Genomic DNA, 14,212 nt, shown 5'->3' with positions numbered 1-14,212 from the left:
GTTTATTCAACAAAACAATAGAAAGTTGGATAAAGGAATTGTATTTTAAGATCATAGAAGGAAAACAATTGTTTAATACGTTGTTTATCTCAAAAATTGATATCGAACGGTTCCTTTAAAAGACATTTGGAGGAGAATACAATACATTTTTAAATAATAGTTTGTATAAATGATACAAATAACGATATACCCTTTTTCCGTATTTTTTTAACCTTCACGCTATTCTCTCGTTTGTTGAGAACAAAAAACGTTTCATCTGTTCAAAAATGGAGTCGTTTGCGTGATTCTAGAAAATTGTCTCGTTCTGAAATTGTTTCATTTCACGACTAGATCCTTCAAAAGTTTTCGTATTTCGTATACGAAGCTGTAAGAACTTTTAAACGTCCCCTCCGTAAATGTCAAGAAATAAATATAATCTCGTCTCTGTGCAAGGAAGAACGTGACTGATATTTCTAAATATGTAAAAATCGTCATATCCGAGTTTGCACGCGAAAACACGGTGCTGAATTATTCCACGAATAAATTTTTTTGTATATTAATGGAAATAAGAAATTCTCTAGATGGCGCCACTGAAAACGTAGACATTTGTGACTGTCCTTGCGAACAGGGGTGAAATAATAATCCTTAGAATATAACATGAAAATTCCTTTATTTGTAAGGACTGTTTAAAACTACATCCTTAGCGACGGAAGAGTCCTTAGAAATTATCTAATGACTCCCCCTACCAGGCTATGGAAATCTATACATTGTTACAGGTAATGTCCAACATGACAAGTAAGGACCACCTCAATAACAAAAGAACAATGCAGTACTAAACTTCGTATTGCATTTCAAAACACCAGTACGATTTCTAGTCTCCATGTAGAATCCCCATTAATTTGGGGGAGGGAGGGGCATTCCAGTTAACATTGCGCGCGCTGGAAATTTAAATACCTCCAGTGGGCACACAAAGCGGTCATTTTATGGTTTATGTTTCCGCTCAATTACTTTTGAACATGAATACACTTCCCGATTATTCTATTCATAAATTTACTGGGCATTTTATATTTTTATTGATGTTTGTTCGTGAGTTATTCCTCAGTAAAACATACATAATTTACATATCTATTGTAAATACATGTATTGAATATACAGTATAAAGCGCTTCTTTAAATTCACGCATTATCCGTAACAAATGGCTTTAAACAATTTGTTTTTCTTGAAAAGCCATTTTCAAAAATAGTGGCACTGGTTCAATTTCATGGCTTTCAATTTTGTCATACAGCGCCATCTGTTATGTAACAAGCCAACTTAAATTCAGCGGTTTGCAAACGACGCGTGGGCCATCTGCGGGAAGACTTTACGAGAAACTGGCCCTTTTTAGGTGAAGAAAACCAGGAAAATTCCATGTGGCCGGGCGCGAAGCCACGACCGACCACTGGTGTTTAGTTTTATTTAATCGACCACTAGAGGGTAACTCGGCACTAAGAGACAAAAGTGCTTTAATTTGTCAATATTTAAAACAGTTTTTCACTAATCAACATTTATTTTTCGTACGAATTTTTTTTAAAACAATATAATATACAATTTTACTAATTACATGCGGCCGTAATATAACGGAAAATAGTAAACTACTTCAGCTATATGTATATATATATAATGTTTGTGTATATTTTTTTTGATTTTTGTTTTTTAAAAAGAAAAGCTCTTGTAGTTTTTTCTCTTTATACCAAAAAATATAGTTAAGCATATACAAAGCTGAATCTATCCCGATGATTTATACATTGTAACGGTAGTACATAAATATTATAATAACTTTTCTTTTTATGAACCATACAAAGTTTGTTTTATGTCAAAAATTTTACACTAAAAATGATTATTTACATGTTTCTTTTCTTCGCACGTGTACAAGATTAGAAGTCGGCGGTCCTCGGTCCTACTGCTGCTGTAGGGTAGACTGGTAGGGAAGACGCGGAGAGACTGAGACGGGCTCCAGGTTCTTCAGAAGCTGGCTTAGCCAGTGTTTGGTGGATTTGTCGTCTTTCAGACAGTTGGCAAATGTATTGTCTTTTAATTGGTCCGGCAGACACTGGCGGAGAGCCTCTCTGGCTCTACAGTAAAAAAAAAAAAAATAAAAAAGTGGAAACAGTACACATTAACCTTTAAATCCCTCATGAAATACAACAAAAACCGGCATACAAATTTAGACTGGTATCTCAGATTGGTGGTTCTCAACCTTTTGAGGTGACAGAATGCCATTCATAGATTGAACACACATGTTAATGTTCCACATAATAAATTCAAAGACCTACATGCAATTCAACATTTAATATTCTTGCAAAATGGCAAGGCAATAAACTAATAAAACTATTGAGTTGAATAAAATAGCAAACGTGGAATTGTCCGTGAATAAAGTAATATGTTGGGATACATTGAAATAAATTTGCAATAAAAGCTTTAAAATATTTTTATTTTGCAAAACACTTGGAGAAGGTTTGTGAAATGCCAAGTTCTGCATAACATGAGTTGAAAACCACCGTAATAGATCCACAGAATGAAATATAGTGTTACATGATAGATTATATCAATTTTTTAATGTTAAGTGTCATACAACATATATATGAACACAATTTTTTAAAATTCTAAAAGATTACAATACATTTGACATATTCAAACAAGGCTTCAAGCTATGTAAAGCTTTCAAGCTCCATGTTCTGTTTTTATACAGTTCATTGTTTAAATATTATGTTGACTTTGTAAAAGGAAACATACTACTGTTTTATATTACTGTGTTAAACCAACATGAACTGTAAGAATGAAAGATCAAAAATACTTGTCATATAAAGTTGTATGCTGGTGTAGAAGGTTAGTTATCTATATTAATTCATTATTAAATTTATTTTGGCAGAACACTCAAGAAAAATCTGACTCTCTGCAAAACAATCTACTTTATTCGATCCAGAAATAAAAATATACAAGGTAGAGATCTACCAAAGTCAGATCTACTAAGAGCCAATCAAATCCATCTTTGCAAGAACTTTGCATTATGGAACAACATTCTCGGAACCAAATTTAAAACGTTCAAGTTCTAAGAACTTTCTGAATAATAAATTTTTCACTAAACCAATCTAAATATATCTGGACAGAGCCAATTTCAGATGCCATTAAAGTAGATTGTTTTGAAATTTTAATTACTCTTTAGTTAAAACAAGTAAAATACCTTGGATTGTCAGATAGACGGAGATAACATCGAATGACATGCTTTAACAGGCGTGCAGATTGTTCCTTTGCAAGAGATAATACCATTTTCCCCTAGAAGAATAAACTATGTTCAATATGGTAGAGACAACAAAAGAAATTTATAAAAAACTAGTTTTAAATCTTTACGAATCTCGACCATAGAACATTCGTCGATCTTCTGATTAGAAAATACTGGAATTAAAAATTTTAAAAATACAAAGAAAAACATTTTAGTAAACTTGCCAATATCATAGCAACGTGAGAGAATCGTTCATAAGTTTGACAGATGTATGACAATCCGGTTTCGTCCAGCAGTATTTTCTGAAGAATAAATGTGGCAACCTACAATAAAAATTAAAAAGTTTAGATGTTACGAAGCTACGGCCAAATGCCATAACTTGTAAATATTTTTACCGTTTTTGACAATTCGCTTCCAGATTCCATTATTCTTAAACACAAAGGAATAATCTCTGTTGTTAAAAGGAAATTAATCACTTCTTGTTCATCTGTCTGAAAATATGAAACCACCATCTGTATTATCATCATATGCAAGTATTAGATTGGTGATTCCCAATGTTTTGTACCATTATTCCTTTTATTAAGAACCATCATAAAAATATTTACAATGGGAATGAAAAAGCTTTCTGTCAAAACATATATTTGAAGCCTTCTAACCAATATTTTCCAATCAGACTCCTCTGTTAGTGTCATTGTTCATTATCTGTCACTATCCATAAATGGTTTTCTTGAAATTGGGCTTAACATTTACATTGTTTATAATTATAATACACTAAAATTGCCTTTCTCTGTCTAAAACATGTTCAAGAACAATGATATTTCATTAGGAAACACCAAAATAAATAATTTGATTATAATTTTTTACCTTAACTAATGCTCCGATCACGCCAAGACTAGTTAATCGTAGATATTCAAATGGTCTAGTTTTACTAACAGTATGGAGGAATGGGTATAGAAATAGGGGTGTATTGGCTGGAAGTGAATATACAATTACATTTGAATTTCCTCAAGTTAGAAATATATTTTAATTTGGCATCATACCTTGTAAGAAAGCAGATCTAGTTTCTGGATGGGAAGCAACACACTGCAGCAAAGCTAAAGCATTACATACCCTATTGGACTGATGAGCCTTAATATCAGAGGGAAAAAAATGTATATAAAAATTGCTATTAACATTGTAATAAAATACATGTCCATTTTACTTACAGTAAGTGTTGGAGGATTAATCGCTGGATAAATGTTTATAATCTCTTGTAGAAGAGCAGAAATTGTTCCAAACGAGTTCCATAGCATAGGTGCGAGATCAGGTACAACTTCTCGTTTTTTACTATGTTAAAAAATATATTTTGTTAGATAAATTTTAAAAAAAATGAATTTAGAGCGAGACAAAATCGTAACATTAAGATTTACTACAAACCCCAAATTCATCATTTAATAAAAATTTATATCACCTGAGTTCAAGCAGAGCATTTTCTCTTGCTTCCGAGCTGGAAAGTTCTATTATCCACTGATAAATTTTCTCCCTTTCCACTGTCTGAAGATTGTTATGTTGAGGGACACTCATTAAGCGCTGTTAAGAAAAAGCAAATAAATAAAGAAAAATCAATCTTTTTACTGATCTAAAATGAATAAATCAATATTCTTATTAGTGATGGTAATTTGTTATTGAGCCAATTAAATTCACAGAATTTTTATTTATTTGTCGTCAATCCAAACGAGTGGTCGAGCAAATAGAAAAATTCTAAGACTAAAATCACCTACAATTTTAATTAATAGCAATGCAGAAATCGGCAACTTACTTGACATTTCGATTAAGTCGCTAACCATTTGTAAAAAAAGAATATAAAATATCATTGTCACACTTGTTAAAAAAACACCACTCAATTTAAAAAATAGAAGAAGAAATTGAAATTTTCCTCCACTCACAAATAAATCACAAGGTTTTACAAAACCATTAAAAGAACAGGCTGCGATGGCAACATTGATTCATGCAACCTTCGAATCAAAGTCACGCGCCATTAACCTTTACGACGGAAATAGATTCCATTCTTACTGTGTCGTAACGCAATATCTCGTTAATGATTTATAATGCAAAAACGCACTCGTATTATATTTCTTCTCCAATTGCACTTTTTATTTCACTTGTCATAGATGGAGAGTGTAAAGAGTAACAATTCCTTTTTTAAAATAAAATATTGTTGATAAAATTTTAGGTACCATTGTTATAAATTCTCTAAAAAGGTCAGATTGTCTAAAGTAAGTTGCCAAAATTACTGTGTAAATTCCTTTCTAAAGAAAGAATAAAAAATAAGTCATTTACAGTTTGAATAAATTCCAAATTGGATAAAAGATAAATATTCTGGTCATTTTAAAAAGTTCAGAAACCTTTTATAATTAGAGTTGTGGAGATTTGAAGTATTAAATTTGAATTTCTAAACGTTTAAAATTTTGCAGACTCTTGATTTAGTCGGCATTAACTTACGAGAACTGATCAACAATTTTATAAAGTAAGAAGTGTGTATAAACAAATTTAAAAATTAATAAAATATAACAAATAAATAAGATACTTGTATGTAAAAACTATTGCAAGTAATATCTGAACATTTAAATATCTGTAAATTATCAAGTAATTGAATCAAATATTCAATATTTTGTAGAAAATCAACTTTTTCATAATAATGTTTACTAATTTTATGTATTCGTGTTAAGATTGTTGAGCTTGGCTGGTTTAAAATCTCTTCAACAGTAACATTGTGTGTACTTTTATTTAGTACCAAGGTTATTAATATTTTTTGTAGGTTCATAATCTCTACTCCATAGTTGAAGTTTCCAAATTGGGTATCCATTCGGGACCATTCTTTGATTAAGTTCCATTGTATGTGTGTTGTTCTTTATATTATATATTCTAGTATGTATGAGTACAAATGAAATTTTTCACATTATTATGCTTTATATTTACAGTATGAAAGATTCAAATGATTTACTCTTAACTGAAAGATATTAGAAAGAAGAAAACAGAAAATGTAAACTTTATATTCAATTCTAATATGTTTGCTATTTTATACAGAGAATGATGCAAAAGGCAGTAGCTCCAGTACAGTTCAAGTCTTTGGCCCTAGTGTATTGCACAGAGTGAGTAAACCGCATCAGTAGAAAGCAAAAATTGCAGTCTCACATAACAATACAGGAATGAGAAATATTGCCAGTCACACAATTGTCAACATTGACATTGCCATAACATGCTGGGCATTCCTAAACAAGATTCAACACGCACGGCCATTACAGATGTGATGGATGACCATTTTCTGCAATAGTACCAATAGTCGTTGGACCACAGCTACTTTTTTGTGTGCCACCTTGTATTTTCTATATTATTTTAAATTCATTATATATTATAAGAATATAGTTAGAGAATCCTTCTTGTTAGTATAAGAAATAATATACAGTAGAGAGTCGAAAATCGGAATCAATTGGGGACTGGGGTTGTTCCGATTACCCATTATGTACGAAAAAATACATTAACCTGTCCGATGTTCAAATTTTTCTCCGTTGCGTGTCGCTTCGTGTTGAATTTTTCTCCGTTGCGTGTCACTTCGTGTTGAATTTTCATCGATTTTAAGCCTAACGAAAATTTTTATAATAATAATCGAGGCTATCGTATCGTTAAAAATTATTTCTTTATTTTGTACAAACAAAATAAATATATTGAAGAATATAAAAACATGAAAATTATACTTTAGAAGTAAATTTAGTATCAAAAACGTTTGATTCAGCACGACACAGTCCGACTGAAAATCGTGCCGATTACCGGCGATTCTGATTACCAGTGTTCCGATTAACGACTCTCTACTGTAAATGTTTCCATTATTAGCTCTGCTACTTTCAAGCCAATAATTCTTTACAATGAAATTCCATGATCTTGTATAGAGTAATCATTAATTTAAAACAGTTATTTTTATAATAAAATTCAATTAATTCTAACTTCCAATTCTCTACATTTTCTAGACATTTCTTTTTTAGGGTTCTATAAAAATTTAAATTGCTTATTCATAATGTTTTTATATTCTATTTAAAATTTAGAGGATTTATTGTTAGAAGCCATACCTTTCCGTCGAGAGTAATAACTAAAGAGGGAAGATGATAAATTCTCTAAGTGCATTTTACATACTTACATGAAAGGAGTGTGCACATCCCAATAAAATTGCTTTCTTTTTAAAAAACTGCATTTGAGTTAATCTCTAAAACAGTCTTTTCGAATATCTCTCTAAAATTATAATCAATTATAATGTACCAACATCCAAAAAAATACTGAAGTTCTAGAGTATTTAATTTATAATTTATGGAAAAAGTGACTAAATGTAAATATTTCACACACAGATTTAATGTCACAATTTACAAAAAATATATATATAATAAAATGCTTATTCATAGAAATCAAAGATAAACATCTAAAGCCATAAAAAGTACATTTTCATATGAAAGGATTTTTACATAAAAATTATTCATCCAGGCATTATCTAAATTACAAATGCAAATTCAACTTTGTTTCAATCAGTTAACACTAAGCACAGAAAGGATTATTTACATTATTATATTTTTTTGCAGATTATTTTTGGATGGACACCTTTTGAAATGAGTTTCCCCCTTTGTTTCAATAGAAATATATATATTTCTATTAAAACCTAAATTATTAAAATATATATATATATTTAACAAATATTTGTTATCTAAATGACAATGTCGAGTCAATTAAAATATTACAAATGACGAAAATGTAGAGGTTACGATTGTGTTGACAATATTTGCTGCTCTATTATTAATAGAAATTACACAACCGATGATTAAATTTTATTACACACACAAACTTTAGCTAATGTAATAAAGTTAATATATTTTTGATTTAATATATTCAATAAATTTAATGATACTCTTTTTGTAACACAATAGGTATATTATACCATTTTTATGCTGTATATGTATGTTACAATAATAAAGAATTAAAAGTAATTTTAGATTAAATGGAATTTACTTTTACTAGTTCATATATAGATAGAAAAAAGGAGATGCCCATTCTGTCAATATGTAAGAGCAAGATAATCGGGAAATGCTTGCTTAGCATTGTTTTGCCACTCTTGTAGAAGCACAAAAATCACTATTATGATATTAGTCAACAATAAATAACGTAATCACTATTAACTATCTACTAATTACAGTTGTGGAATTAACTCCTTGTTTGATCAAGGTCATTGCATTTCCCAAGTGTACAAAGGCAAACCACTAATTATATCACAGATAATGCTTGATATATAACTGAAAAACTGTGAGAGAGAAAGATAATGCATACAAAACAATGCACAAATTTGCTGTGTATTTAACAATCTAGTAGACATTAATCAGATTTATAGATAAATTGATATTTGCATTCAATTTTGTTAAAGGGTAAATAACTTAATTCCATATTATTAATAAGTAAACCTAAACTCTAAGTGGTTAAAAAACTCTCAGATCATTGGTACTTTTGGCTCACAAAAATAGATCACATCCCATTGTGTTGGCCAAGCCTGCTCAATCCTAATTATAAAAACTTCATGTATAACATTATATTCATAAATGTTTTTGTACAAACTACTAAACAATTGTATCTTTCTCGAGGGGACATACATACATCAATACTTCTTGCCTGAATCCATGTTTGCACTTACCTAACAAACTGCTCAATACAAAAGATAAAGATGTGAACAAACTGACTTGGAAGGGACAATCAAAACATTACCTGTAGATGTTTATTGCATTTAATTTATAATTAAATTACTTACTTTCCTAAAATTACAAATAAATTTTATAAATTTAAAAATCTAAAACAAAGTAGTAACTTTAACCATTTCGAGTCTCAAGGTATTTTTCCAAAGACTCAAAGCAAGAAAAATTTTCAAATTTCCTAAAAATTCCAAGGATGAAAACCCGAATTACAAACAATGTTTTTAATATTCAAGTAATGCATGTTTAACTTATAAAACAAAGCTAATTTGGTCAGAACTATACAAAAATAATAGTTTTTTCCTGTAATTAAATGGCTAAATTGAATAATATAACACAAGTAGAAACAAGACAAAAGAAATAAAAAAAAAGAAATTTCATTAAGTTACGCTGCTTTATCCACTATCAATAAATTCAGTTTAAACAAGATTAAATAATTAGAATTTTATGAATGTTGTTACTCATTATTGATTAAGAAGTACCAAAAAATTTCAAATTACTATCTAAACTTGGATGTGCATATCAGAGGAATAAAAGTCATTTTTAATTTATTTAATTTAAAGTACAGGTAACCTCTGTATAACACAGGAGTTACATTCCAAAAAATTGCCGTGTCATGTGAATCTGTGTTATACGAAACAAAGAACTAGTATGAAAAGAGGGGTTAGGTTCCAAAAGTTAAAAAACATGCTATTATATTTTCATAATTAAGATAAATATCTTTATTAAAATTTTCGTAAGTGATACATATTAATATAAATTAAACAATGTTTCTTTGTCATCACTAAGCACTGTTAACTGAGGGCATTTTCTTTTTGGCAAGTTATCCTTATCCTCTAAGCATTTTTCTGCATTATCTTCAGATCCATGCTTTACCTTTTGCAAAAAGTATGTAATTTTAGATTGCTTGCTTTTAGTTAAAAGATCTTTATAAATTTCCTTATATGGTGCTAAGCACTTATGAAGAATAAAGCAAGTATGGAATAAGGAAAAACATCTGGCAACATCAAAAGCAGAAGAGTTGAGATCTGGCATCATTGAAACAAGTTTCGAGAAGGACCATGTGTATCGACAGAAGGTGGGTAAAGAAAATTTACATACTTAAGTACTAATAGTTCACGAAAATTATTTTTGTGAACTATTAGTACTTAAGTATGTAAAAATTTAATACATTTCATGATGTACGAGGGTTTCACCCAATTCTCGAATCGTGTCAGAGTGAATCCATGCTATAAAAGTACTGTGTTATACGAGGTTACCTATATATTCTCTCTACCTCAAATTAGTAGTGGCTTGCCACTGAACATCATACTTCCCCTTTAAGAATAGAGTCATGCTGGTCATCTATCTAACATCTTTCATAAGAAATTTTTTGAACTGAAATAACATGACTTTTGGTTTATATCAGATGTTCATATACAGTTAATTGGGGTATCCTGCCCCTAAGGTTTCCCATACCTGGTCTCGTCTTTCATCTATCTAACTCTGTTCTCGAGATTAAGGAAGACAGATGGACAACAGTGGGAATTTATAAGTCTACAATTTCTTCAAATTGCAGCTCAATGAATAATACTAAGAAATGCATGCATTCAGAATGTAAACCTTATTCAATAGCGTCAAAAGTTGTAGTAATAAACTAGTGAGAAAAAACAACAAAAAGAACTATCAAGGTGATCCAGATTCTGAACAAATATATTACTAATATATTAAAATGAAACTTAAAATATCTAGAAAGACTAGTAATTACCTAACAATTTATGAATAATTTTGCACAACTGAATCATGGAATAGTAAACAGATAGATCTTGGGCTTTAAGAAAAAAAATTTGATAAATACAGTAGTGCTTCTCACTGTGATTATGGACATTGGATACATTCTGGCATGTATCGAGCTCAGCAACAACTGGTGAATGGTTTAATAAGCTTTTACCAAAATGTCTGGCAAACTAACCAGACAGCAGAAGCAAACATTATTATATTGGCATTCACAGACTTATTTTGTCAAATTAACTTTGGGTTGATACAGACAAGTAATAAAAACTGTGTTAATGATATAACTGTGGTGCCAACTATATTTCTTCATTGAAGCCTGCCACATCCACAACCTGACAGGTGCAAACAAGCATTGTCACTGCAATGACAAACTCGTCGGTGAATACAACAACACATTTTAGTACATCACAATTCACCAATGTGCTGTTTGATGCATATTGGAATGTACCCATTGTAATTAGTTGTCTAATCAGAATCAATATATCCCAAAATATATAAATTAAATAACATTACAACACTTTTGCTTAATGTAATCCAAAATTCGGCCACAATTTGAAAAAATTGTATACCTATAAATTTCCATCACTGTCCGTCAGTCTGTCTTTCCTTAATCTCAAGAACAGAGTGAGATAGATAAAAGAGAAGACCAGATATGGAAACCTTAGGGGTAGGAGGCTCCAAAATACAAACTTCCAATGCAAACTGGAAGTCATGTTATTTCAATTCAAAACTTTTCCCCCAAAAGGTGTTAGGTATATGACCAGCACTACTCTATTGTTAACAGAAAAGTATGATATACAGGGACAAGCCACTACTAATTTGAGATGGACAGCATATATTTTAAATTAAATAAATTAAAAATTGCAGCCTGAAATTGTGATGATATAATAAATAATTGCTCATTTTACACTTAAAAGTAAATAAATATATATAACTCAAATTGCCAAAACTATCTTCAAATATATCAATATATCTTACTATAAAATAATACAATTTTTAAATGTAAATGTACTTGATATAAATTAGCAAATTGTCCCCATCCCTCACCACCCAGCTGCTGACAAAACCTATAATTTGCTTGCTAAAAAGAAGTCCTCTTAGTGCCTGCAGGTGGAAAGAGAAGAAGTTATGATTAAAAACAAATATACAGTACACTAAGCCCAAATTATAAATTAATCATATGATAATGTCTGATTCATCAGATCTTAACTCAGCTAATTAAATATATAGATAAAGTAATTTACAAAAAGAAAAGTAGATGATTAAGTTGCCATCTTGTATTAAATTTAATAATTAGAAATTAACTAACTTAGAATATTCCAGAAAAAAAAAATCCAATTCAGAGATAGATGCAAGTTCACAACTCCCACTTACCATGCAGATACATTACCAATTACAATATCTGAACCTACATCTAATCTTCACTTCCACGAAAAATATATTTAGAAAATACAACTTTACTGGGCACCAAAATAATTTTGTTAATTAATCCAGCAATAATGTTTATAGTTGACAAAAAAAGAAAGAAAATGCAGTGGCACATCATAGCTTCATGGGAAACAGGCAAATCTGAATTAGGGGGTCCTACATACGGCATCGACTTCAAACATTTTTGTGGAATCTACGGCATCCTGGTTAATTTTTTAACACTATTTCCTGCAGGTTAATTTCTGCTCTGCACTAGTGCACCCTGCACTGTACAGGTACTCTAGGGTTTCCAAGTACGGCCTAAATTTAAATTTTGACATTCTTACTACAGTAATAAGTTTATAAAAGATTGGCTCAAGGCCCCAAGGCCATTGCCCGTTTGCCTGTAGGAAAACAAGCCACCGGGAAAATGAAAAACATTAATTGAAACAATATCCACAACGGATATGCAAGTATTATTATATACAGTATACGAATAGGTCATCTCCGAACAAATAAGAACATCTTTAACATGATAAATTCAAATTATTTTAAATCACTATAAAACACGCCATCCAAATCGACACCGACCCGGAAGGGCCAGTATGCACCTAGATGTTCCAACTCCGGGAACTCCCAAAATTACAGAAAAATATATATAAGAAAAGCAATTTTACCATTGCAATTACATATTACACCAACATTTCTACAACTACAAATTAGTTTGTCATAAAAAAGGGGCCCCCAATCTCGTGCCAAGAGGGCCCCAGCAGGTAATCCACCATAGTAACAATGGATTATGCATTTGTTCAAATGGGAATAGAAAATTAACTTCATGACTAAAAACAAACAAAATCAGATTGAAGATAATGAAAACACTCCACAATGCATTTGGAAATTTGCATACAAAATGGCCAACATCCGTGAACAAATAAACTCATTCTTTTACACAATAAACTAAAATAAATGTTGTGTTATTTGTATAAAGAATCAATTTTATGTGTTTTACGTCACAATTGCTTAGCCACAAACATAATTAAACGATGTAAACCTTACCTGTTGATTGCTCAGTGAATTCATAAGGACTAATTGATGATATTTGTACTTTAATTTCGACTCCTTCGACTTGAAGTTAACATCCGATTCGTTAAATAATTAATAGAAAACCGAGGAAACTTCTGGAAGAAGTCAGCTTTATAATTTCTGTTTATAAAAATGGCAAAAATAGTAAACTCTGCAAACACTATAATCTTTCCCGATTTAGCCGTTGGAGGTCGCCTCTTGTTTTATTTTGTGAATATTTTTAAAATGCTTTTAAAATAAATACTCTACTCGACGCCAATACGTAAAATTTAACTAAGCATTGTGCGCATTTCTATTAATTTTTAAATTTTAGTATGATTAAAATGTGAACATTAAGCTGTAAATTTTGAATTAATCTTCTGAATGGTCGTGGCGGCTTGGTCTCGGCATCTTTTTTTTTTTCACTTTTGCCTCCCACCGATGGATAAAGCCTCTGATCACTAGTAATTGGTCACAGCGGCCGGATGGTCTAGCGGTCAAGGTTAGAAGCCTGCCGCCCTGGGGGACCCAGGATCGAATCCGGCCGGGTCGAAAAATCCCCAGGAATTTTTCGGGAGGAAATCCGTCCGAACATGTCGGTCCCCGTCCCTCACCACCCGGTCGTCCCATTGTGGCCCTGGCCGAACTCATAATGGGCTTGCTATAAGAGGCCCTCTTAGTGCACACAGGACGGAAAGTTACAAAAAGTAATTGGTCACGTGTCGGACGTTACCAACGTGGAGTTTCCCTGCTTTTTCGTGTATCTAACTCCTAAATAGGGGGCCAAATTCCCATAGAAACTCCTACCGGCAAGCATACCCCTAGATGGCTGAGCGGTTAAGATGGCAACTTACCGTTCTGGGGGACCCGTGATCGAATGTGAACGGGTCGAAAAATCTCCAGGAATTTTCTGGGGGCGATCGTCATAAAACGAACTCTTGCCCTGCCCCGCCTAATGACATCACAAGGTTATAGA

General features: G+C 31.3%; 1 protein-coding gene across 1 annotated transcript; it reads right to left on the bottom strand.

The window, feature by feature from the left end:
• Positions 1-630: 630 nt before the first annotated feature.
• On the bottom strand, positions 631-13,454 carry Rcd-1 (Required for cell differentiation 1). The gene is made up of 9 exons (XM_067263244.1): positions 13,231-13,454; positions 4,689-4,807; positions 4,444-4,564; positions 4,279-4,366; positions 4,103-4,209; positions 3,634-3,729; positions 3,463-3,561; positions 3,200-3,291; positions 631-2,090 (listed from the first exon to the last, which is right to left on the bottom strand). Exons 1-9 carry the CDS (start codon positions 13,252-13,254, stop codon positions 1,916-1,918), a joined length of 921 nt encoding a protein of 306 aa, XP_067119345.1. The 5' UTR covers positions 13,255-13,454; the 3' UTR covers positions 631-1,915.
• Positions 13,455-14,212: the final 758 nt, after the last annotated feature.

Source organism: Centruroides vittatus, unplaced genomic scaffold (assembly GCF_030686945.1).
Source record: "Centruroides vittatus isolate TY-2023 unplaced genomic scaffold, ASM3068694v2 contig_1743, whole genome shotgun sequence".
Lineage (NCBI taxonomy): Eukaryota > Metazoa > Arthropoda > Arachnida > Scorpiones > Buthidae > Centruroides > Centruroides vittatus.
Note: the sequence above shows the minus strand (reverse complement) of the source record. Positions and strands in the feature narration are given on the sequence as shown.